We start from the raw sequence: 25,600 nt of genomic DNA, 5'->3' as shown, positions 1-25,600 counted from the left end.
CCTATACTCATGAGCTGACCAGACTCCCAGACGTGTGTTGGTAACAGGGCAGCCCCAGAGGACAAGGCCTGCCAGGGCTCGCACAGCAGCTCAGGCCTAAGTGAAACTCAGGAAGAGCCCCTGGGGCCTGCTCAGACCTTAGAAGCAGCCCCTCAGCATAGACCTGCTGCAGGGGAGGCCCATCCACAGGGCTTCAGGCCAGTGATTTAGGTGCCACAGGGGAGGTGGGACCCTGGGACCCAGTGTGCAGGAGACTGCCCAGGAATCCAAACCACTGAAGCCGCTAGGTGGTTCTTGGGTAGCCAGGCTAGGAACCAGCCTCAATTTGCCCCAGGAAGAACTGAGACTATTCCCCCCAACCCTGGCCATGAGCTGCACCTGACCCTTACATGGACAGTGCCAGGCTGGACTCTGAGGTTGAGGACAGACAACAGTCTGAATGGCCAGGTGTCCTGTGGCCCCAGCTTCAACGTGCAGTCCCACCTTGTAGCTCCCACAGAACAGGGCGTCCTGTGTGCCTCAGCTGGCCTTCTCCTGCATCTCTCCTCTGCTTCCCAGTCACAGCCCAGGGAAGACGCTTCTGAGAGAGCCTGGAGTCATTATCTACACAAAGCAGCTGCAGTCAGTGGGGAACTGTATGTTCCTTCGGAACCCCAGACAACCAAGACTTTCTTGATCACTCTTCAGTTTCCCTCTGGGCCACTCCTTGACTTTCTGGTGGCCAGAGAAGCAGGGCTACAGGGCAGCGAGGGGAGCCCCTGGAGTCAGGCAATGGGTGTTCTAGGCCCCATTCATCTGTGGGCCACACAGCCTGCCCTGTGGACAGCACCAGGAACACACCCACCATGGTGGCTGGAGATGGCAGGGTAAAGCCACACCCTTAGGACTGCCTCAGCTCATGTCACAGCTTCTAAAAGGCATTTATACACTTGATTTTGCTTTAGCATGCACACATGCACAAACAAAAACTGCCTACAGAGATGTAGCACTGAGCTAACAGCACAGCCCAGGGCCCTTGAGAAGATGGCAAGACCTTCTCTTACCCTAGCCCAACAAAGACCACGGGGAGACTGGGGCTCCCCCAGCCGGAAATAGAGCTTTGCTGGTATGCCAGCCCATTAAGGCAACACTGCCCTTGAAAGCAGGGCCATCCTCTTCTCTGGAGTCCCCCAGCCGCGGCAGCAGCAGTGCCTGCTCCTGGCTCCCAGGGATATCTTGGAAGAGATATCTGGGAGCAGAGAGGTTGCTAGAGCAGGGAGCAAGGGAGCCACACCAGGCCAGGCACAGAATGTCCCGGAGAGAAAGGGGCTTGGCACAGCACAGCCCAACCCAAGCCTACGAAAGCAAAGGATCTTCCTCCCTGCAAGGGCCTTGGCAGGAAGGAGTAAGGGAGAGAGGAGGCGAGGGGTGTGCTGGGCTGAGGAGGGTGTGGACACCAGGGCAGTCCACATTAGGTTAGGGTTAGGGCAAACAGCTGCAATGTCAGGCTGGAGACAGGTCCCCAAACAGGCCTCATCAGCTGCAGCCCCCCTAACTCATCTGCCTGGCGTGAGAACCAGGGGCCCCAACCCCTCCCCACTCTGGGCAATGGTATTTCAGGTGCCACAGGGGTTGTGGCACAGCAGCCAGCCTGCAACATCCAAACGGGCACCAACAATCTGGCGGCCCACCTAACCTCACCCACTAGACTTGGTAGGAGGAACTTGACTGGGCTCCTAAGCTCAGGTATGGGGACAATACTGCTGTCCCCACTCACCTGGAAGACACAGAGGCTAGGTAGCCTCCTCCAGGGCCCAAGGAAGGGCCCAGCAATGACCACCTGCACCTCACATGCCCCACAGAGCCCTGATCCTATTGCAACCTTCTAGGCATGTAATGACAGAAATTTGTGATATGGCCACAGCTCAGAGGGGCTCACCAGAGACACTCCAGAACTCACTCTCAGCCAGGGGAGCACTTCCTGCCCAAGTCCTCAGAAGCCCAGGCAGAGCAGGGCCGAGCAGTTTAGAGTCCCTACAAGGTGTACAGTCCTTCCTTTCTTTTCTGTAGGCCCAGCTGAGATCCTCGAGGCCCTCCCAGGTCAGCATCATGGCTCCCAGATGGGTAGGAGGTAAGGCAGCAGTGTAAATCTGCAGCCACCTCATGGTCTACATTGGTATCTTCACAGGACCATTCAGAACTCCAGGGCATCCTGTGAGTCACACACAAAGCGTCTCTGCCAGCTGCTGGGTCCCCCAAGTCTTTACAAAGCTTTCTTCTAGTTGCTGGGTTCCAGGAAGTAGCTGCAGTCATGCTTTGCCCCATTCTCTACAGGCAGCCTCACCCTGACACAGGAGCCAAGGCTACTGCTCACTCCCATGGACACCTACCACTTAACTGCTCTGCAGCTGAGGCAGAGAGGGCAATTAGAAGAAAGCTGCCAGGTCCCATGGCTGCTGCAGACCCATGCAGTTCAGAACACACCATGCATGAGAGGAAAACAGCAGCCCAGGACTGACCCACAGGAGCGGAGCCCACAGACAGGCTGCTAGGAGCTGGGAGTCCTGGCCACAGAGCCCACAGCAGCCTGGAGGACCTGCATAGATGCAGGGAGGGAGGGTACAGCCCTGGATAGGAGCCAGAACTCTGGTCTGTTCCAGCCCAACTTGTACACAGCAGCCTGACCCTGGGGCAGTCTCCCTATCCACACATAGGCAAGCAGGGCACTCGGGGCAGCATATCTCCCAGATTCCTTCTAGGCCTACATGTTAATGGGCTGGGAGAGGCAAGTGTGCTAGGGACACAGACAGCTACGCACAGTGCCATACCCCATGGATGCCCCTCAGCATGCTTCAGATGGGCCCTGGAGCACGGTGACCAAGACAGAGCAGGCCTAGGTGGCCCTGAGCCCCACTCCTGCAGTCCTTCCCCTCAGCACAGCTGCAACAGGTGAAAGCTGATCCCAGAACGCAACAGCTGCCAAACCGAAATGCACTCTCCAAAGCCAGGCTGGGACCTTCATGGCCCCAGAGAGAACCACCTAGGGAGGGCCTGGCCTAGACACAGGCAGGAGCACAGCACGGCCTGGGCTCCACTGCACTACCACATCCACCTGGCTGAGGGGCTCAGAACTCACAGCCCTATCCCCAGAGCCCACTCCCTTCACACCAACAGAAGAGAAAGTAAAGCCCGAGATAAGATACAGAGCAAAGGTGGCTCAAAGGGTCCATGACGGCCTGTCCACTGGCCCCAGGAGAGAAAACTGGGCCTGCAAGGTCTGGGCACAGAACCAATACCTCCACATGCGCAGCCCTCAGGGCAAAGTGGGCAAGCCATTCTCCCTTGCACTATGGCTGTGTGGCTCTGGGACTCAGCAACCTGGAGGAGATAAGAGAGAATGGGGAGGGCAGCAGTCTGCCTCTAGCCAGGAGACCCCCCATAGCAGGATGACCTGACCACCTCCCTGAGCTGGACATCTTACCCGAAGGCTGCAAGGACTAGCCAGCAGTGGAAGCAAGTATGTGGGCCCTGCCCATCCCCTTGTCTCTGTACAGACCCCCTAAGTCAGAAGCTCCAAAAGGGAGCCTGAGGCACAGGGCTTATCTCCAAAGCCAGGGCTCCTTCCTGCCAGGTCTGAGAGAAAGACTTTCAAGCAAACCCACAAATAACAGGACACTTAATGATCAGAAGCTGCTGGATTTATAGTCATTGTACCCAGTTATAGATTTCCTTTACACATTCCATCAATTCTATGCACTTAGACTGTTAAATTTGGAAGATCATGGGCCCTCGGAAGCTCTGGGCCACGTTGCAGGTAATACCCAGGTGGCTCTACAGGGCCCAGATGTGGCTACTGTTCTTTCTCAGTCCCTCTTGGCATCACCGACTCTGCCACCCAGGAGGCTCTGCTCTGCTCACGATTGGCGAAGGCACTAGTCTCCTGCATGGAGTAAGTTTCTTGTCAGCAACAGAGTCACGGTTGGCAATCACTGAGGGCACTGTTGGCCACTGCCCTCTCCAAGCACACAGAGTGCATGGAGCAGAAGGTCACAGTGTACAGAGACTCCTCTCTCAGGATCTTCCTAACATCTAGAAGCTCTGACAGCTGAAAAGGCACACACAGCCTGGCCCTTTCTGAAACAGCGACACCCATACAGCTGGTATTCCTCCTTAGGCAGAGCCACCAAAGTGGTTCAGCAACAAAAGCAGGGAAAGCTCTCAGCTCAGAGTCCAGCACGCAAGGCCATCCTTGGAACCCATCCTAAGAGGGAATGCCACATTGACATGCTCCCAGGAGTACACAGGCCAGGGAGCTGCAGTCATGGAGGTGGGGAGGCTGAGGGGCCTGGGGGCTCCAAACGAGGATGGCCGGCCAGCCAGCAAATACTGACAGCCAGCACAGTGGCTCCTGCGAGGAGCAGAGAAAAGGGCCTGGCCAGGTCTCCCAGGAAGAAGTCCCCCATCAACCCTGGCCCTGCTCTCCCCGGGCTACCTGGCCGAGGGCTGCCCCAGCCACAGTGGGATGCAAGAGTTGGGTCAAGACCCACCCAGTCTAGCCTCACCCTGTGGGTCACCCTTAACCCCTACAAGTGGACCCCACCCAGAGCCCTACCTAAAACCAGCAGAGCCCCCTCCATCCTATAGGGCACCTGAGGCCGCCAGTTCCTGTCCAGGACCTCAGTTAGAACTGGAGACCACTCCCCACTCCCTGACAGCCTGAGCACTAGGGTCCTGGGCCACCCTGAAATCTAGGCTCTCCCTGGAGTTCCCTGAGGGGCCTCCTGCATGGGCATCATCAGAGAGCACCCAGCCTCACTGAGCAGCCCCCAGGGACTTTCAGACGTACACTCCAGATGTCCTTGGCAAGGCGCACCAGCCACAGCACCTCCTCCTCAGCCCAGCTCCATGCCTCAAGTCCCACTCCAGCTACTCGAGGACGCTCCACAAACCTCTCCAGGGTGAGGAGCTGCCCATCCACCAAGCAGCCCTCCCACCACTTCAGTGAAGAATCCTGACAGGCCATAGATCAGTGAGCCACTTGGTCTCCGATACAGGTCACCAACACACAGAGCAGCCCTTCCTCTCCCACTATCCATAGTTGGTAGAGGCTCCAATGCACCTGCCTATAGATGGGAAAGTGGACCACCAGCTGCAGGGCTGGGCTGCAAGAGCTCTGACTGCCCACTACGGCCCCTGGTCCTGACATGGACCCTGTCCACCATACTACACCATCAGGCACAGTGAGCAATGAGGGCCATGCCGCTGAGGGGGAGGTACAGGCCCATGAAGGGCCCCACAGGCTGCCCAGGGCTCCAGGTGTACAGGCCAGCTCACCCTCTCAGCAGGACACTACCAGACAGCCTGCTAGGCATTCTCACTCCTGGGTCACGACCCCACACTGCCCTTGACTCTGCAGGTCCTGTTGCCCATCTGGAGGAAGAAGACATTATCCAGCTTCAAATCATCTCCAAAATTTGCATACACAAAATGACCAAATACATATAAAGAAAAATAACAACAGACAGTGGAAAAGACATCCCAATAATCGTGGTCTTTAAAAGGACAGGGAGCTGGGGTATGTTTAGGATACAGCACTTGCCTAGCATGTGTGCGACCCTGGAGTCAATAAGCACCACACACATACAAAGTAAGATTAATTTTTTCTTTTACACACTTGAACTTTAAAAAATAATTAGAGGGCTGGGGGTGTGGCTCAAGCGGTAGCGCGCTCGCCTGGCATGCGTGCGGCCCGGGTTCGATCCTCAACACCACATACAAACAAAGATGTTGTGTCTGCCGAAAACTAAAAATAAATATTAAACTTCTCTCTCTCTCTAAAAAATAATTAGATGAATCTAGGTGTGTCCTTTGGAATCTCCACTTCTCAAGATCCTTAGGCAGGAGGAACAAGTTTGAGGCCAGCCTCAGCAACTTAGCCAGACCCTGACTTTTACAGACAAGTATATGTGTTCAAGGAATTAAAAAGACAAGACTGCAAATTTTTGGTGGAGACCTAGAAATTATTTTAAAAGACGAATAGAAATTTTAGAATTTAAAAACAGTTAACTGAAATTGAGAACTCAAGGAATGGATTTAGTGGCAAATCATACAATGCAAAATGGCAAATAAGTAAATTAGGACTACTGCAAACCTTAGGCAGAATAAATTAAAAGCACACGTAAGCACATCTCAGCAAAAGTGCTGAAAACCAAAGGTGGAGGAAAATCGTACCAAGGGGAAGAGAGAGGTCACACCTTCCCAGGCAGGCCAGCTGGCCTCAACAGCAGCAGCCACGTCAGGGGCCATGAGACAGAACATCAAGGAACACACACACACAAACAGTGGCCATCCTAAAATCTCTTCTGTACTTTTTTTTTTTTTTGCAGTGCTAGGACTTAAACATGGGCTAGGCAAGCACTCCGTCAATGATCTATATCCTCAGTCCATCCCTAAAATTCTTTAACCAGCAAAAGCACTCTGCTGCAGCTGTGCACACCTGTAATCTCAGCTCCCCAGGAGGCTGAGGCAGGAGGATCACAATTCCAAACCCAGTCTGAGCAACTGAGCGAGGCCTGTGTCATGAACGTACATGCCATCCTTGGGCAGGGCCACGCTCACTGGTACATCCTTCCAGTTTGGGTATATGTGCTGCTGAAGCAAGCACAAGAGTTCTTCTCAAAGAAAAAAAGATTGAGAAACTAAGACAAACGTAAAATTGTTTTAAATAATTGTATGGCCAGACGCAGTGGCGCGCTCCTGTAATCCCAGCCACTCAGGAGGCTGAGGCAGGAGGATTCTAAGTTCAAAGCCAGCCTCAGCAATTTAGCAAGGCCCTAAGCAAGACTCTTGTCTCTAAAGAAAATATAAAAAGGACTGGATGTGGCTAAGATGTTAAGTCCCCCTGGGTTCAATCCCCAGTACCTAAAATAAAATAAAATAATCCTATGTATTTGTGGGATACAATATTTTTATTTTTATTTTACTTTCTTGGTACCAGGGATTGAACTCAGAGGCACTTAACCACTGAGTTACCTACCCAGCCTTTTTTTTTTTTTTTTTTTGGTGAGACAGGGTCTTGCTAAGTTGCTTAGGGCCTCACTAAGTTGCTGAGGCTGGCTTTGAACTCACGATCCTCCTGCCTCAGCCTCTGCATGCTGGGATTACAGGCATGCGTCACCACATCTGGCTGGTGTGCGTATGTGTGTGTGTGTGTGTGTGTGTGCGCGCGCGCGCGCGCATGTTGCTGGGAACGGAATACATTGCACGTGGTAGGCAAGTGCTCTACCACTGAGCCCCAACCCCTAAAGACATTTTTCAACAAACACATATTGCAGGAACTGGTCCCAAGTAGACCTGCATTATTAAGGGATATTCTTCAACCATAAGCAGAGAAAGGAATAGAAAGAAAAGGAAGAACAAACACATGAGTAAGTCCGCACAGACGCTGGCTGCAAGTTCTGCCTCATGCCTTCTGGAACACAGGGAGAGTTATCATCACAACAATGCCAGTGCATGACGGGGAAGGCGAGAAGCCAAGGGACACATTCTAAGCTGCCACCATCCAACTAGGGACCATGCTGTGTACAAGCACCAGTGATGACATAAATGCACACTGTCACCTGAGGGGACTTCTAGATGCAGAATGAAGAACACACAGTAACAAGCCATTAAAGGAAAATGAAAACTTTCAAATATCTCAAAAGAAGAAATAAAGAAAAGATACAGAGCTGGTGAAACAAAAAGTACACAATAAAATGGCAGATTCTAATTTATGCTAATTAACACATCAAAAGTACATACTAAATTTTGTGGGAGATGGGGGTACTGGGGATACTGAACCCAAGGACACTTAACCACTGAGTCACATCCCCAACCCTTTTTATATTTTATTTAGAGACAGAGTCTCACAGAGTTGCTTAGAGCCTCACTAAGTTGTTGAGGCTGACTTCGAACTCGCAATCCTCCTGCCTCAGCCCCCCGAGCTGCTTAGACTAAATATTTTTGAAAGAATTTTGAAAAAACAACTCTTAGCCAGGTGCAGTGGCACACACCTATAATCCCAGCGGCAGGTGAGGCTGAAACAGGAGGATTGCAAGTTCAAAGCCAGCCTCAGGCTTGGTGAGACACTAAGCAACTCAGTGAGACCCTTTCTCTAAATAAAATACAAAATAGGGCTGGGGATGTGGGTGAGTGGTTGAGTGGCCCCGAGTTCAATCCCCAGTACCAAAAGAAAAAAAAAAAACCCAACACTTTGCTATATAAAAAGTCCAAACATAATAGAGAAAAGGTGAAAATAAATGTGTACATATACAAACTTCTCATACATACACATGTAGGTATGTGTGTAGGCTCACACATGCTGCAAACATGAACTAAAGTAGGTACACAGTGACAGTAGAGCAGGCTTTGAGGCGAGGAACACTACAAAAGAACACTACAAAAGACGCAGAGCACCTCCCAATATTCAAAGCTTCAATCACTAGGGAAATAAAATTCCAGATTGGTCTGCACCCAGCAAAGTATCCTCAAGATATTTAATGTCAGATTGACACCTGGAACTGAAGAAATTCACAAGCACACTGGAAGATTCTAACACAACCCTGTGTTCGACTGTGGAAAACCAGAATCAGAGTTGTAAGAACACAGAAGACTTCAACAGCACAACCAACACTGACTTTCTGGCACTGAACACAACTGCTGAAGACCACGCTTTTTTTTTTTTTTTTTTTGGCACCGGTGACTGCACCAGGGACACTTTACCACTGAGCTACATCCCCAGCCCCTTTTATCTTTATTTGGAGAGAGGATCTCACTGGCACTCTCTCAGGCAGCTTAGCTCACAGCGCAGGGAGAGGGGCTCCCCACTTAGCGAATGTCCCTCAGAGTCTTAGCAGGCATCTCTTAGACCCCATGGCCCCAGTTGTCCCCTGACCAACCATGGGGTACTGCCCCAGAGCCTGCAGTGCAATTCTGAGGGGACCCCAAAACTCTTTCCACTGAGTGTCCTACACTAGACAGAACCAGGCCAGGTGCCGCCTCTGCATGGCAGCTCCCCACTCGGGAGGGCAGGACATACTTGGCCTGAACAGGGGAAGGGGCAGGAGGGATCTGGCAGCTTCCCACTATAGCAGGAAGATATTCTTAAGAGTGGGAGCTGAGAAGAGCCAAAGGGGCAGTTGGCCTCAAAAACAGCCCTCCCAGGGTCAGAGGATGATGCCCCACTTGTGCACAAACTCAAGCCTCCTCACGCTCACCACACACTCTGCTCACAATGTCCCCTGACCCCAATCCCAGGAACTGAGCCTGCTGCCACCAGGTCCTTCCATCTTCCAGCTAGAGACCCAGCCACACAGCCTCCCTTTGCCCTTGAGGACTGCGTACCAAGAGTCACATCAGTGCCACTGGGTCTCCAACGAGAGCAGGGATGGCACAATAAGGGACAGTGGCAGGAAGACAAGGCATGCTGGGCTGGGGCTCTTCCCTCTGACAGCAGGGCCACCAGTGCTATGCACAAGACACCAAGGGAAGCCAGCCCCAGGTCTTGACTTCAAGGCTACGATGGCACCATGAGCAGCACACATGTGCAATCCCATGCCAATTCTTGTGGAATAATTCATTAGAACGGCCACGACAAACGTAAAACTGGAGGCCTCCAGCGCGCCTGATAATTTATGCAAGATCCAAGGATCGCTGCGGCTGCCTTTCCCAGAGCCTAATTCAGCATTTTCTTTTTCCCTTATGAAAGCAGGACTCCAGATTTAACTGCTCTCACGCCCTTTAACGGTGTTCACCATAGTAAAATCGAACAGCCCAGCTGCACACCAGTGAGCAATGATGGATCGCAGACCCCCAAGGTGCCAGCACAGCTCCCAGGCAGCATCTCCAGCAGCCACACAGCACGCAGGAATGCAGGGCTGGTCCAAAGCACCCCAGAGTTCTACCCCTTAACCTCCCAATCCCAGGAGAATCAACCCTTGGCCACTTTACAGATAGGGAATCAGATATCCGCACTACAAACACAAGGGGCCCAAGTTCCCCAGCGAGGCAAATGCCAGCACCAAGCCTGAACACTCAAAGTCAGGATGTACCTGGCATCCTGAATACAGCCTCCTCCCAGCACCCAGCAACAGAGGCGGTCACCCAGCTCAGCCTCCCTGCTGAGCACACCGGCCCTGAGCCCTACCGTGCCAGGCACAGCGAGCCACTGTGAACACTCTCGAAGCCAGCACCTTGGACCCTGGCACACGTCCTCTATGGCATCTGTCTGCTCAGCTGGGGCTGCAGAACAGCACACACCTCTACCCACAGGCAGGGAGAGGTGGCGGACTTGGGTCCATGACCGCAGCTCTCTGCTCCCTCACAGGGAGAACCCATGCCTTCGCCTGACATAGAAGAAAAGTGGCCACCAGCATTGCCAAGGCTCAATGCCCATGCTGGGACTGGGCAAGGACCCAAGCTGCCCTGACCAGGCTTCCACTCCTGAAGCCCCAGGGACCTCTAAGGATGGGAGGAAGGGCCTTGATGGGCAGGTCCTTCAAGCCTAAGCACACTGTGCACACAGCCAGGAGGGCATGAGAGAAGAGTGTCAAATAGTCTGTAGACACACCCCCACCAACAGACTCGGGAGGCTGCCTTCAGGTGGACAGAGGCTGGGGGGCAGACCAGTGCCCAGAAAGCACTGTATGCCTGAGGGGTCCCCAGCCTCTCCATAGGTGACAGCCCTAGGGCTGGGGAGGGCAGGACAGCAAACTGGTGAGTGGTGAAGGGCAGCAGGGAGCTAAGAGGAGGTCAACAGAGGTCACATAGGGAAGACTCCCTGAGCACTTTCTTGAAGCGCTTGGACTCTAAGAATGGGCAGTGGGCCCCAGAACTGGTGACACCCAGCCAGAAGGGGGGGTCAAGATCCACTCCTGCCCATTCTGCCAGTGACTGAGGGTGATCCTGCTTCTTGTCCATAAATGATGAAAGTGGTTCCTCCATACCCACAGAGCCAGCACTGTGGACTAAGGACAAGGTGGGAATCACCTGTCATATGCCAGTGAACTCTAGGCCAGAGGCAGATGATTCTGCCTGGGTGGCTTATGTGAAAGCCTGTGCAACCTACAGGTCTTGGGCCAGCCTACTGTCACAAATTGTCACATGTAAGAACACCAAGAAACCCAGCCCTTCCTGCCCATGGCAGGTATGCCTGTGGGAGCCCCCAGCCCCATCCACCTTCAGCAAGGCCTCATCCAAGCCCTCCACTCTAGCAACTCATCTGCCAAAGTTGCTGCTTCGTGGGCGGGGCCCCAGGCTCACCATGGAGAGCAGGAGAAGAGGTGGGCTGTGACTACATACCCACAACCCTGAGCAGAAAAGTAGAGGGGCCTCCCACCCCAGCAGATCTCCACAAAGTCTTTTCCTTGGCACACAGCAGCAGACATTTCCAAGTGGCTCTTAGGAATCCCCAAATAAGATAGGCCCAGTGACACACAACTGTACAACAGTGATGCCAGCCTAGGGCTGGGGAGGGCAGGACAGCAAACTGGAGAGTAGTAGTGAAGGGTCTAGGTATTGGGCTGAGTATCTAGACGGAAGGCTGAGGCAGAGGGAGTACAAATTTGAGGCCAGCCTCAGCAACCTAGTAGGACCCTATTTTTAAACAAAATTAAATGGGTTGGGGATGCAGCTCCATGGCAGAGGCTTGCCTAGCACACCAAGGCCCTGGCTTCAAGCCCCAGAACAGCAAGAGAAAAGGAAACATTGACTTGTTGGCATCAAGCAGCACCCTAGCCTGGGGCGCAGCACCCCAGGCAGCACCCCCGCTGAGGGCAGCTCAGCAGCCTACACGGTCTCCTCAGGCAGCCAGACACAGCACTGGGCCTGGCTGGGCCTGGCTGGGCCTGAGGAGAATGAGCCTCAGAGCTGACCCTGAGCCCCTCAGGCCCCACATGCCCATACCAGAGTGAGAGCCCAGATGGATGGTTATCACACTGGGTAACTGATGGCAAGAGTTACGGGGACAGTAAATCAGGCACCATTTTGCGAACCCTAAAGGTCTCGCCCCCCTTGCCCCAGACTCTCCTGCAATATCCATGACAATCAGGCAGATCTCCACTCAGACCCACCACACGCTCCAGCCCCATAGGGGCCAACAGAATCTTAACCCTTCAACCCCAGGAGAAAGGGAAGGCAGAGACAAGGGGCACAGGGTCAAGAGGGTACCCCAAGCCACCACCCCCCCCCCCGACTCCAGTCAAACTCTGATTCTAAATCTCTGGGGCCCAGAGAACTCTTTGGAGGCAGAGGAGACAGGGTCAGGAAGGGACTCCCTGAGTCAGGCTGGAACCTTCCTGACACTCTCAGTCCTCGGGCTGAGCAGCCGCACGGCTGCTGAACAATGCAGTTTTGAATTCAATTAAAGTGATTATCTGTTGTGCCAAATAAATTGTGTACAGCATATATCCTGCGGCACTTTACACCTCGGGGCTCATTATTCCCTAACTGTTTCCTCCTGTTTATGTGCTCTCAAATTAAATTGCTGATAATATGCGCCAAAATAAAAAATGAGCGCACCTTGTCCCAAGAAAATTGATTCTCCCTTCTCCTGAACTGGCGATTGCCAGGTTTTATATACTCTGTTCCTGGTGATCATTAGTAATTCAATTTTCTTTTTATTAGCCCCCTTATCTGCTGAGCAATATAGTGGCAGGGCTGACCTCTTTCGCACGGGTAAATGTTTAAAATCTTTTCCCTGATTAATTTTGCCAGTTAAGAAAAAGAGGAGAAATGGCCCGGCTCTTAGCCATCACAATGAATAAAGCTTAATGTTGATTGTGATGGAATTTCTAATGCCAGGGAAATTGATTGAACGCGGCAATTACGCTGCAAGAGTAACTCGAGGGAGATGGGATCGCTTTCTCCTGGCCGTAGCCTTTTGGTTATTTAAAACAATCCAATTTGCAAGGATAATTATGTATTAGTGTTTTATCTGCCACTTGAAATGAACAGGGGAGTTTCGATACTGGCCCAGCATTAGCAGGTTATTGCTGCAAATTACTTGATATCTGCTTTCTTTCACATAAAGAGGAAATTAGGCAATCAATTACTAGAAAAAGGTGGACTTAAGAATAAGAGAGGCAAGTGCGCCCTCTGCTGGCAGCAAGGCCACAAGGCAGGGCTGCCCTGCAGCTGCCAAAGGCCTCTTTCCCTCCCTCCCAGGCACAGAAGCCCATTAAGAGGTCAGGTCCCTCCCTGGACATCAGGACACTGCTTCCCTGGAGAGCTGGAGCTGGGGCTAAGCATTTTCTGGAGGAAAATGGGAAAAGAGAATATTCCAGCCAGATGAAGGGGCAGCCCCATCCACTGGGAGGAACTGCTACCTAGGAGCCACACAACCTTGGGTTCCACACCCTCCTGGAGGCAGAACTACATCTGAGCAAGATCCCCAGCTTGGAGACCCAAGACAGCCCTAGCCAGGAGGGAGGGAGCCAGCAGGCCTTGCAGGAGGAACCCTGGGGAAGCCTCACGTTGGCTTCAGGATTACCCAGGCTCCGCCTAGGTCCCAACCCAGGGAGATGCTTGTCCTCACTCCCACCCCCTCTCATGATGCCCTAACCAGGCCCCTGTCCTCCTGCAGCAATCCCAGCTCGTGGCCTCTGCTGTCCAAGTTTCGGGTGGCAGTCTCTGGGACCACCTGGTGCGCCTCAGCATCTCACACCTCTTATGTCCGTCTTCCAGAGGCCCCTGCCCACGTGGGAGGTGAAGACACTCACATAGCCTGGCACACAAGGCCACACGTGCAGGCCTATGACTCATAACCTGCTCCAGCCTCCAGGGCACTGTGGGCCTGTTGCTATCCATGAAAACACGACCCAAGTCCCAGCTAACCCTAACCCTCTTCTGTCCCACCCTGGCTTCCCAATGTAACCGGAAGCAACCCTCTTTTTCTTACTGGGACCTACAAGAACTTTCCCATTGTCTGGTTCCCTCACCTGGGACAACATGTCAGCTACAGGGCCTCCCTTCTGTTCCTGGAACACAGGAAACTCAGTCCCACCCTGCCCTCCACTTGCAGAACTGAGAGTTACTTGCTCTCTCTTCATTCAGGTCCCCTCCTCAGAGAATCCCTCCCAAACACCCGGTCAATGCTGTCCAGCCTTCCCAAGACTCACTGCTACACTCTTCTGCTTCCTCATTTTCAGAACACACTGAGCACCCAAAAGCATCTTTCCAGTCCGTCCATAAGGACGCAGATTGCCACCTGTCTTTACCACCAGAGCATGGCTCCAGCATCCCCTAGGAGTCAGCATGCCGCCTGGCCCCAAAGTGACCAACATGTGGTTGGCGAGTAGGCAGGCAGGGGAGGGGGTAGGAGACCTTCCCAGAGGCCCATCACCACAGGCCCTCCCTTACAGTCACCACACTTGATTATGAGGTTGCTCGCTCCCCTGGTCCTATCAGGGCAGTGACCATAGCAGCCCCCACAGTTCCCAACAAGGCCTGACCCAAGGTGGGAACCTAGGGACCCACATTCCTTCCTGCCTGACTACCTGTGGGGCTCACGGCAGTGCCAGCCCCTGCCAGCAGAACCATCCCCAGTCCGTACCCCACCCTGCCCCAGGCCAGAGCGAACAGGCCAGCTGCAGGCACAGAGTGTGGAGCTGACTCAGAGGACACCAGTGAGGACCTCACTCAGCCATCCTCCCACCCTGCCTTCCCATGACACCGGCAGGCCCCTCCACCCAAAGCTGGAGCCCTCCTCCACCTATCCTCCCTACTTGACCATGAGCACCTGCCCTCTGTCCAGTCAAGTCTTTTTTCCACACTCCCATCCAGCCACTGCACTGCAGCACCAGGTACCTCTTGGTTCCCCTGCTCCCTGTCACCTGGGAAGATCCACACTGGCCCCAGCACATGGCAAGAGTCAGCCACACAAAACAGCAAGCAGCCAGCACCCTCCAACTTTGCTGCCTCATGAGCCTGCAGGCCCAGTCCCAGCTGCACAAGCCCCTTCAGTCCTCTGGCTGGGCTGTGGGCCCCACACTCCTGTACCCAGCTCTCCACACAGGCTCTCAGCTCTGCCCAGCAATGCCCCTCCCAGAGCCTTCCCCAGAACCTTCCCGGTCAGCCAAGAATATTTCCTGAATGAGAGCCAGTATCCACTCAGACTGCCCATGTCCATGCTTGCTAGTCTCCAAGCACCCCACCCTTTCCAGACTCTACACACACTTGGCCACATTTGCCCAGGTGCTCCAAGGAGAATGACAGGAGATGCCACAGGGTTAGGTGTACTCAGACAAACCCAGCTCCCCATGGCCACACCAGGTAAGTGCCACCCCTAGGACTCAAGACCCCTCACCACAGATCCCGGAGCACACACTGGCCTGGAGGTGGCCCCCCAGTGTCAGTGTATCCTGACACGTCTCCTCCCAGTGGGGGACAGGGCTGTCCTCAGAGGAGTCATACCTACAACCTGTAGGCCAGGATCTACTCAGGCAACCGCAGGGAGCTCTCAGGACCTCCCACAGGCTTCCAGCTGCTCACAGCAAAAGGTGACTCTGGGAGAATGCAACGAAGACTTCCAGGCTGGCCCAGGACAGGGGAGCGGAGCCCTGTGGGCCTCCCTTGGAGGAGGCGAGGCTGGGCACAAGGGCTCTTACCCATCACCTCCCACAGGAGGGACGCAGTGGGTACATACTGAGGACTGGGCAGAAAGGCTACCACACTCCTGACTAGCTGCACTAGCCCCCACCCAGGCACAACACTCCCAGTCCCTCTCCTGCACTCATCACCTGGCCTCCCGCTGCCCACCAGGCAGAGCCCTCTGGGTCCACAGCCCTCCAACAGCATGTTCAGGAGACAGCAAATATGGTTCCTAAAAGGCCAGGGAGGAGCCAGATGTGGTGTGCACCACTGCAATTCCAGCAACCTAGGAGGCTGAGGCAGAAAGAGTGCAAGTTCAAGACCAGACACTGGAGATGCACCTCTGGGTTCAATCCCAGGGAGGGGTGCAGCTTGCAGCCATTCCCATCCCATGATGAGCCCCTTCCCCTGGCATACCTTCCTTGGAGGGGAGGTGGGCCCGGCTTGGTGGCAGATGGCACAGCCGATGCCTAGTGACCTGCACCAGGCCCTTATTGGGAGTCCTCTTCAGAACAGGGTTGTTCTTCCCCCGAAGGACCTGTCTCCGCCGCAGGTTAAGGTGGCTCTTGGTAGTGGCAGGTGAGGGGCCATTCTTCTTGTCCCCAGGAAGGCTGTAGAGACAAAATCAAGCAGATACCAGCGGAATCACTGGTGGCTCTGTCCACCCACCCTTCCTTACCCAAGTCTTCATGGAAGGGCATGGACCCAGACACAAGCAGGCAGAGCTCCGTGGCTTCTTCCAAAGCCCTGCCTTCCCTACCCAGTCTGACGCAGCGCCCACCTGGCTGCTAGTCCACTTCCCTTCTCCCCCTCCCCTTCCCTCTGCAGCCAGGATGAGCAAGCAGGCAGATCCGTAATCAGAAGACCCGGGCCAGGGCAGGCTGCCACACTCCCCACCAGGGCAGAGGCCTCAGACCAACCCCTCCTGGAATGCCCACTCCGCCCCACTTCCCCAGTCCAATAACCTCCTGCACAGGGTGGGGACAAGCAGCAACAGAAAGAGATGCAGCCCTTGAGGAGGAGCTGCCACCAGGCCCACAGGCCAACCCCGCCCACCTGTGAGAGGAGTGCCCCAAGGCTCCCTCTCCACACTCCCCAGAACAGAGGAAGCACAGGCATGGTACAGCAAAGCCACTCTCCGAGAATTTGAAGAACAGGGACTGGGGTCAGAGGAAGGGAGCCTACCCTGAGCCAAAGACAAAGGTCAGACAGAAGAAAGAGCTCCTGCAGGGCTGGGAAGGCACACTCCACAGCAGACACTCTGCCCAGCGGTGCAGCCTCACGCTTCTGTTTGTTAGCTGCTCATCTGATGAAGTCTCAGAACCCAGAACAAGACTCTGGGCTACAACATCATCTTTGAGTCTCTCTACAACTCATGAGGATGGGTAGCTCAGAAAGGACTGTATGCTTGTGAGGTGGTAGCACCATCTAGTTACCTGGCCACCACCAAGAGAGTGGCTGGGATGTAAGATCATTTTGTTCCCTCTGAGGATGGCCACCTGCCACCTCGTCACTTTCTGAGGGTGGCCAGAGCTCAAATCTGAGAAATCCCAAGAGGCTGCAGTGCACCAGCCCCACCCAGCTGCTGCCCACTGCACTGAACTGGAGCAGCAGGCTACCTGGCCATGGGCAGAACACCCAACAGGGCCGGGCCTCGTGGGCCCAAGGCCCCAGCACCCCCCCACCTCAGGGCCAGTGCCCAGAGCCCCAGGCCACCACCCAGCTCAGATGCATGGTCCACAGCTCCAGACTGGGGGCAACCACAGGCTCCCACACAGCCTCCCCCTCCTGTTGCACTCTGGGCAGACTATCTATGGTGGCTGCTCCCCAGAAGCCAGACTGGTACCATGCCATCTGTATCTACAAATGTGGAAGGGAAACCATGCCTCACAAGCTTCTGGCCATGAGACCAGGCTCCCACCCCACCACTGCCTGGCTGGATCCAAGGCAAGTTCCTTAGTCACCCTGAGCCTCCCCTTATGCAGCTTTAAGAGTCTCAAGCGCGACATGGCTCTACAGGACAGTAACACCTACAGCCCACTGGACACAATCCCACACGAAGCCCCTAGGTCAGGCCCACAAGCCAGTGGTGCTGATCATGCCCACCATGAGCCCCAACCCTCGCTGTCCCTCCCTGGAGGTAGCCCCCCCTCCCAACACTCTTGGAGGGAGCAGAGGCTAAGGGCTTGCCCCAGACTCCACAACTCAGGGGCCAAAAGGATCTTGCTGGTCCCAGCCCCCTCCGCGCACCCAGATGGGACACTGGGCAGTGGAGATGCACACCTGGTACTGCCCCGCCTCCGGACAATCTTGGTGCGGCTCTTTACTTTGTAAGCTGACAGTGGTGTCTCCCCAAAGAGGGGCTTCAAGCTGCCAGGTCCCACTGATGGCCTGTCTCCTGGTGGAGACCTAGATGGAACTGGGGAAAGTTGAGAAGCATGATCCTTGCTGCCAGCCTCTGACTGCCAACGGAAGGAGGAAGAAGAGGAAGCAGAGGGGCTGGATGCCTTCCACTTGTACTTGCTGGGAGAGGGCCCGGTCTTGGAGTTCATGGCCAGCCTTCTGGGCCTGGCCTCTGGGTCAGCTCTGGGCTGTGGCTTCTCTGTCTTTCCAGATGTGCCAAAGGAGGCCCTGCTCACATTCTCTGTAGCTGCTCTGGGACTGAGAGACCTCCGAGTGGCCCGGGGGCTCTTTGCAGAGGAGGCCACCCATTTGTAATTGCTTTTCCGAAACTTGTTGGTTCGACAAGACACTAGCAGTGAGGTTTCCCGGGCCTGCCTGGGCCCTGAGACTGATCTGGCTGGGGCCACCACTGAGCCCAAGGGAGCTGGCTGATCCGGATGACCAGCATTCACTCTTTCATCCCTAAGGGGCTGCACAGCACAACTGGCTGCAGAATGAGGGCCCACCTTCCGACCCAGGGCCATCCCAGTACGTGGGGGTAAGGTGGAGGACTGCAAGCAGGCCTGGACGACAACTGCGCTCTCACTGACTGTCCGCCGGGGCTCCGCAGGGCCATCATTCACACTGCCCACAGACTTCACAACCCGTGGCTTGCCAGGCTCCTTCTGGCAAACCAAAAGGGGATCCTTAGCACTATAGCTCCCCCTGCCTCTTCCTGGCCTCAAGGGCTGCAGCTTCCCAACAGGAGGCTCACCCTCGCCTTCCTGGGGTCTTTGGTCACTCCAGGGCATGTCCTCATAGTCTTCCAAAGAGCTCCTCTGGGGTCCTAAAGTACTTATGGAGCCAGACTTCGATGGTGGTTTGATTTTGATGACCATGTTCTGATCTGGACTGAGCTGGACCTGTCTCTCAAGAATATACGGCTGAGGGTCAGGGTCCTGGCTGCCTTCGTCCTTGAGGGGTGCTTGCACAGCATGGTCACCAGCTGGTTCTGAGGATCCCGAGGGCCGGTTCACAAGGGAGTATTTCTTACGCCATGCAGGTCCATGGTGTGATGAGAAGCCCCTTCGGCTTGGACGAGGGTAGCGGGCAGCAAAGGCCCTGCCACTGTGGTAAGAGGGTGGCTGCCACTGGGAAGCAGATGAGGTGCCTGGGGCAGAGGCATTGCCATGGAGGTTTTTGTAGTCATCGATTAGACCTGAGAAGACAGAATTACAGACTCAGTCAACCAGAGGTGTGAATACAGCAGCATTAATCACTATAAGGGAGGGGCATAAGCTGGCAAGATGCCCTCAGACCCTGCCTCCGGAGTCCCTGCCTGATTCAGGGGGCAGCCCCCAATGCCTGGAAACAGTTCAGCTCAAAACCCTAGGCCTGTCTTTTGCACAAGACTTTTTCCCATCTGTTCTATTTCAATATTACTTCTGCTGGTTTATCCTGAAAATGCAGCCCTGTGGTAGGTCAGTTTCTATTTGCTGCTTTGTTAGATCCACAATTCTTTAAGGGAAGTGTCACTCCATATGCAGAGACCAGCCAGGTCCCAAGCTGCAGTCTCTGGACAAGGATACAAGTCAGCCAGAGTGGACCTCTGCTCTGCCCACAGAAGGGAAGGATGCTCAATAATTTCCACGGAGTGTAATGGAAACAACGCCCCCCAACACTGGTACTTGACAGCAGATAAAAGAACACTCAATACACAGGCTGGTGACCTTCCTGATGTGTCACTGACTTCTCCAAAACAGGAGGCCTGACACCACAGGCTTTCCAAGGAAGTCCCCAGTGGCTGGCCTGGCGCAGGGAAGCAGGACACAGGCACCAACACTCGGCTGCCAAACCAACAGGCAGCCCTCCAGTTACGGACACCCCCAGGCCAGTCCTGCCCAGACAAACAGAAAGCCATTCCAGACCAGGCGCCCGCTCAGGGCGAGTGCGAGGGAAGCCCAGCGGCGGCAGCCCGCCGGATTCTCACTCCTGAGGCCTCCCTCTGTGGGGATGACCTGGAAGGGTTTTAAGCCTACAAAGACCAACCTAGGTTCTAAGCAGGAAGCTGAGGGCTGGGGAGTCGGCCTGGAATCCGAGGGGCTGCGTCGGTACAGAGGGAAGGACCGGGCCCAGCCGGGCGCCAGCGCGCTACCCCGAGCGACCGGCCGCCCCTGCCCCGAAGGCCCGCTGCCCACGCCCGGCCCGGGACCCGCCGGAAACCGGCCCAGGCCGATCCCGCACAGACGCCGCGGTCCCGAGCGTCGAGAGAGCGCGGGCGAGGTCTACCACTCCGGAGAGGCCCGCCAGCGGTGAGGGGGAAAAAAGGGAACGCACGCCCGGCCCGGCCGGGGCCGACCCACCCTGTAGGAGGCGGATCTGCCGCCGCAGCTGCTCCTTTTCCTCCATCTCCCGAGTCCGCGACGCCCGGCCAGGCCCCCGCAACGTCATCGCTGAGCGACTGCGCCCGGCGGGCGGGGTCGGAACGGCTGAACGCCGGGAGCACCCAGACCGCGGGGGGGCAGACTTGCGCCGTCGCCTCAGCAACGCGGGGCTGCGCACGCGCAGAGCGAGCCGCGGGTGACGTCATCGGGGAGCGCCGGCAGCGGCGACTCGCAGTGTCTGCGCACGGGGCAGCTGGAGGTTCTCGAGGGGCTCCGGGTGGAGATGAACCGGTTAACAGTTGCCTTGGGCCGGGAGGCTCTGCTGACGCCAAGCTGAGGCCGGAAGAGAACGATCGAGACGCCCCGAGGCCTTTTACGGAGACCTGAAAGCCTGGCTTGTGGGTGGAAAGAAGTGTTGAAACGTGTAAACCCTTGTGCACTGTTGGGAACGTGAAGGTGCAGCCGCCGGAAACGGCCGTGGGGTTCCTCAGAAAGGTAAAGGTAGGACTGTGGCAAGCCCCCACCTGGGGGACACCCAGGAGAACCGAAGGCACGGACTGGGCGGTCGGTGCGACTCGGCAGCCTCGTCACCACAGCCAAGTGGAAGCAGCGCCAGTGTGTGTGCAGAACAGAATGTCCACGTGCATGTGATGGGATGTTATTCACCCTTGGAAAGGAATGAAGTTTGACCTGTGCTATAACGTGGACGAACTTCGAAAACTATGCTAAGTAAAAGTGTGGGTTCCACTACCCCTGCCAGAAGAATCAGATCAAAGCAGAAACAAGACTTTATTCTTAGGCTTGAGCATAAAGGAGGGGGAGACGGACATTCCAGGCTGACTCAAAGGCAAAGGTGTGCAGCTTTCATGACATCCACGGGACTGCTGCTCGATGTCATGAGGGCAGAGGCACAGTGTTAGCTGGGCCTGGTCTTCATCGTGCCTCTTGAGTGCCATTCATACCTGTCTCAATGGGCAAAGATGCGACTCATACAGTTGAGGGGGAGAAATAAAGAATGCCCATGCACTTCTGCCCCTTTCTATGTTTTATTCACTCAAATCACGCAATACAATTTTACTCTGTAGGTTTTTTTTTTTTAATTTTTTTTAGATGTAAATGGACACAATAAACTTTGTTTTATTTTTATGTGGTGCTGAGGATCAAACCCATTGCCTCACACGTGCCAGGCAGGCACTCTGCCCCGGAGCTACAGCCCCAGCCCACTCTGTAGGTTCTTAATCAAGAAAATGTGATCCTTAATGCTGGGCACTGAAAGAGACATAATCAATCCATAGCAAACAATTCTAAGTTAATTCCAAGCACTGCAGTCACACTTAATCATGACAGACATTCCCTCTGCAGGCTAAGCTCAAGTGCCAGATCTAAAGTCTCCAGCCTTAGGCTTTAAGTCCAGCAGATGCACACTGTCTCAGACCTCAGTGATCACTTGAGGAACCAAGGCAGGTTTCTCCATGAGGAGAGGGTCATAAGGGGAAGTTGCTGTTCTCACCAGGGTTAAGATGTGGTTGTAGAGTTTGAAAGAGGTGAGGAAGATGCAGAGGATCAGGCAGATGATGAGAAGAGTTGGGATGTCAGTCCAGGTCCTCATCAGGCTCTCAGTGAGGGTATCAGTGTCACTGGCTGAATGTCTATTCATTGGTCCCATCATTTATACTAAATTTTTTCAATCCCTATCAGCTGTTACCAGGTTTCTCAGTGACATCATTTGTCCTGAGTTTAAGGCATCTGGTCTGGTGATTCCCACCCTGATTTTCTCACCTCTTGCCTTTATCAGGGCGAGGGCAATGTGACAGGCAGTCTTTGAGTTTGTCAGAATTTTGAGAAGTGACTGCTTTTATCAGGCTGTGTCTGATGACCATATTGGAGGTCTCCCTAAGTGAACCTGGTGGGGACTGCAGTTTTGTTTCAAAATGGAGTTACTTAAGGCCATCCTTACAACGTCTCATTACCATCTTAATCCATCTGCCCATTGTCCCAGAGGTGGAGCACCTATAAAGCTAAGCAATAAATATGCTACTATGGTAACTTTGAAGTAACTATTTTTAGAGTTTTAATGACAAAATATTATGTGCTATGTACTGAACTGATGCATAATATAAGAAATTATGGAAGTATTTTTTAGAACTGGGTTGTCATTTTATTTCAAGGAATGCACTGTATTTCAAACTGTATTTCAAATTCAGTGGTGGAAAATAACTGTCCTATACATAGGACGCTGGGACACTGTGGACTGCACAGTAACAGGCATTGGATTGCCTGAAAGTTCTGGGCCGCAGAAGCAATATCCGCCTGCCCTCATTATCCTCTTTGTACATCAAAATTCATCTTTGCCTCTGCCTGGAGTTCAAAGAGGCTGACTTATATGGCCTGTGTTTTCCCTCTGGCTTCCTGTTGGACTTGCCCAATTAAAGGCACAGCCAGAAAGGAGATGAGGGTCAGAGTGTTATTCTCCATGATTGTTGTGTCACAATCTCCATGACTGTTGTGATGGCCCACTGTTTAAGTCCTAATTTTCAATTGCATCTTTTAACCCTGTAAGACTGGCTGAGGCTGAGCACAGCATCTGCTGCCTCAGCACTGGCTGGTTTTACTAGCAGCGAACAATAAGGTGGGTAATAATTGCCACCTCTTTTGCAGTCCCTGGTGTTTCACCATGTCTGGTCAGTTCCCACAATCCTGTCTGTATCTTTGTAAATGTTCATTTTTTTATACTCTCTTCAAACACCCCTTTTCTGTGCCATTCTTTTGCTGTTAAGGCCCTGGCTACTGTACTGCCTTTAATAGTCATAGCAAGCTAGATATATAAATAAATGTTTTATGCCTGATGCTGTAATAAAGATAAACCAAAAGCACACTGGATGTATAATTGAATATTTCTAGTCATCTACTCAAAATCCATTTTCCAGCCAGGCACAATGGCACATGCCTGTAACCCTAACAGCTCAGGAAGCTGAGGAAGGAGGATTGCAAGTTCAAAGCCAGCCTCAGCAAAAAGCAAGGGACTAAGCAATTCAGTGAGACCCTATCTCTAAATAAAATACAAAATAGGGTTGGGGATGTGGCTCAGTGGATGAGTGCCTCTAAGTTCAATCCCTGGTACCCCCCCAAAAAAATCAATTTTCCTTTTCTTCCTTGAGAATAAAGTGGTTCTATAAATGCTTGAAATAGTCAAGAACACACAATCACACTCTGAATCACACTATTTTTTTCCAACAGTCTGTTCACTGCTTATGATTTGTTGATACATCTTTGAAATGTTGGATTCTAAGCACCAGGCACTGTGAGGAAAAACAGACTGAACAAGTATCTTCTGAAACCAACGACCTCGATGATAAAATAAGCAAGAGGGTCACCTGATTACAGATTCAGTGCTCATGATGAAGTCCTTGCTGTAAAATGGTGGGATAATAAACGTGTCCTTGTTGGAATGAACTACAGTACAATGGAGTACTCCACAGCTGTCCGCGGTAGAGAACCTCAGTGAAGAGCAGGTGAAGGCGGGCACCGTAGCACATCCCGCAGTCCCAGTGCCCTCATGTTGAGCTCCAGACCCAAAAATGAAAAGGGCTGGGGATACAGCCCAGAGGCAAGGCACCCTTGTGTTTAATGCCCAGTACAAAAGAAAAGGAAAAAAAAGATTGGGGCTGGGGCTGGGGCTCAGCGGTAGAGCACTTGCCTAGCATGTGTGAGGCACTGGGTTTGATCCTCACCACCACATAAAAATAAGTAAAATAAAGGTATTGTGTCCATCTACAACTAAATAGATATTTTAAAAGATTATGAGCCAATGTACCCAACCACAGGTAGTAAGTACTTATAACAATTTCAGTGTGGTGCGATAGACCTGATTGGTTGGTTTCCAAATATTTCACTTCTATTTGAGGTAAACAATGATATTGGACTCTTCACTTGAATAATTGATACACGTATCATAAGTATATGAATTATTTACAGATTTGTGAACAAAGACAAAAATCTCAAATCTGTTGGATTTCAGAAGAGCCATCTGCCTAGCTCTCTAAATCACCAGAAGGAAGAAAGGGTCATGCTCCTGGGGCTACTACTGTCCACAATGGTGTCAGACTGGACATGAGAGGCCATCTTATCTTCAAACTGTGGGAACAGTGATGTGAGAACAAGTCATAGGAGACAGCAGATGTGGCTCTCAACAGCAGACATCAGGAATTCAGTGTGACCCTGTGTCTGAGGGGGTTGGCTCCTTCTCACTGTTGTGGAGCAGGTTGTCACAGCCGCTTCTTCGTAAACTGTGGGATGTGCGCCCAATGTCCTGTTCATTGGATGGCTTATATATTTCTAAGATAGTGTATTGTTCCAGTGTCCTGTTTGTAGGTATTTTTTTCCTCACTGATAATAAACGACAAATATGCTGCAGGTGATGGTAATGATTTCCAATGTACTATAATGCACCCATGTCATTGAAATATTTGCAGAATTAAAAACTTGGAACTGGGCCAGGATTCTGGCTTAGTGGTAGAGCACTTGCCTAGCATGTGTGAGGCACTGGGTTCGATTCTCAGCACCACATACAAATAAGTAAAATTTAAAATTTCATCAACAATTAATAAAGAATATTTTTAAAAACTTGGAACTAAATGGGTGAAGTCTTCATGTTGGGGTGTGCTTTTTACTATGCTAATGGGGTAAAAGTAACTGCGAGTTACTTCAGTGATGATTCTATGCCTACTTGTGTCCTTCCCATCTAGAATTTGCTCCTTATCAAATCTGGGAGAGTCCCTAATATTTGCAGAACAGGGCAGAATATTGTCCTGTCCCCTGGGGTTTGGTCTTACTGACTGTCTTGTCTGTATCTGCTGACCACACCATCTTAAAAGCCTATACTAATGTCCCAACCAGCCATCTCCTTGAAGACGCCCATGGCCTTGAAGACTGGCCCACTGTTTAACTCCTGACTCAGAGCTAGGTTGGCTGTCTCGTTTCCTGCTAAGAGATTTTACCCCTTAATCTTGAGGTGTTCTGTTTTTCATGGGGGTCTCTGTCTTACATTCCCCCTGAGTAGTTTTCACCCTTATTCTTTTTTTGGGGGGGAGGGGTACTAGAGATTGACCTTAGAGGCATTCAACCACTGAGCCACATCCCTAACCCTGTTTTACATTTTTATTTTTTAGAGACAGGGTCTCAGTGAGTTGCTTAGCACTTTGCTTTTGCTAAGGCTGGCTTTAAATTCGCAA

General features: G+C 53.0%; 1 protein-coding gene across 1 annotated transcript in view; it reads right to left on the bottom strand.

Moving 5' to 3' along the window:
- Positions 1 to 20,437, bottom strand: part of Zc3h3 (zinc finger CCCH-type containing 3) — an 83,399-nt gene extending 62,962 nt beyond the window's left edge. The window contains exons 1-3 of the mRNA XM_046449035.2: positions 20,349 to 20,437; positions 17,887 to 19,204; positions 16,021 to 16,214 (exon numbers count right to left, since the gene is read on the bottom strand). Coding sequence (XP_046304991.2) covers positions 16,021 to 16,214; positions 17,887 to 19,204; positions 20,349 to 20,436 — 1,600 coding nt within the window. The 5' untranslated portion in view covers position 20,437. The remainder of the gene's footprint in view (positions 1 to 16,020; positions 16,215 to 17,886; positions 19,205 to 20,348) is intronic.
- Positions 20,438 to 25,600: the final 5,163 nt, after the last annotated feature.

This window comes from Marmota monax, unplaced genomic scaffold (assembly GCF_021218885.2).
Source record: "Marmota monax isolate L192 unplaced genomic scaffold, Marmota_monax_Labrador192_F-V1.1 WCK01_AAM20220418_F8-fsc00073, whole genome shotgun sequence".
Lineage (NCBI taxonomy): Eukaryota > Metazoa > Chordata > Mammalia > Rodentia > Sciuridae > Marmota > Marmota monax.
Note: the sequence above shows the minus strand (reverse complement) of the source record. Positions and strands in the feature narration are given on the sequence as shown.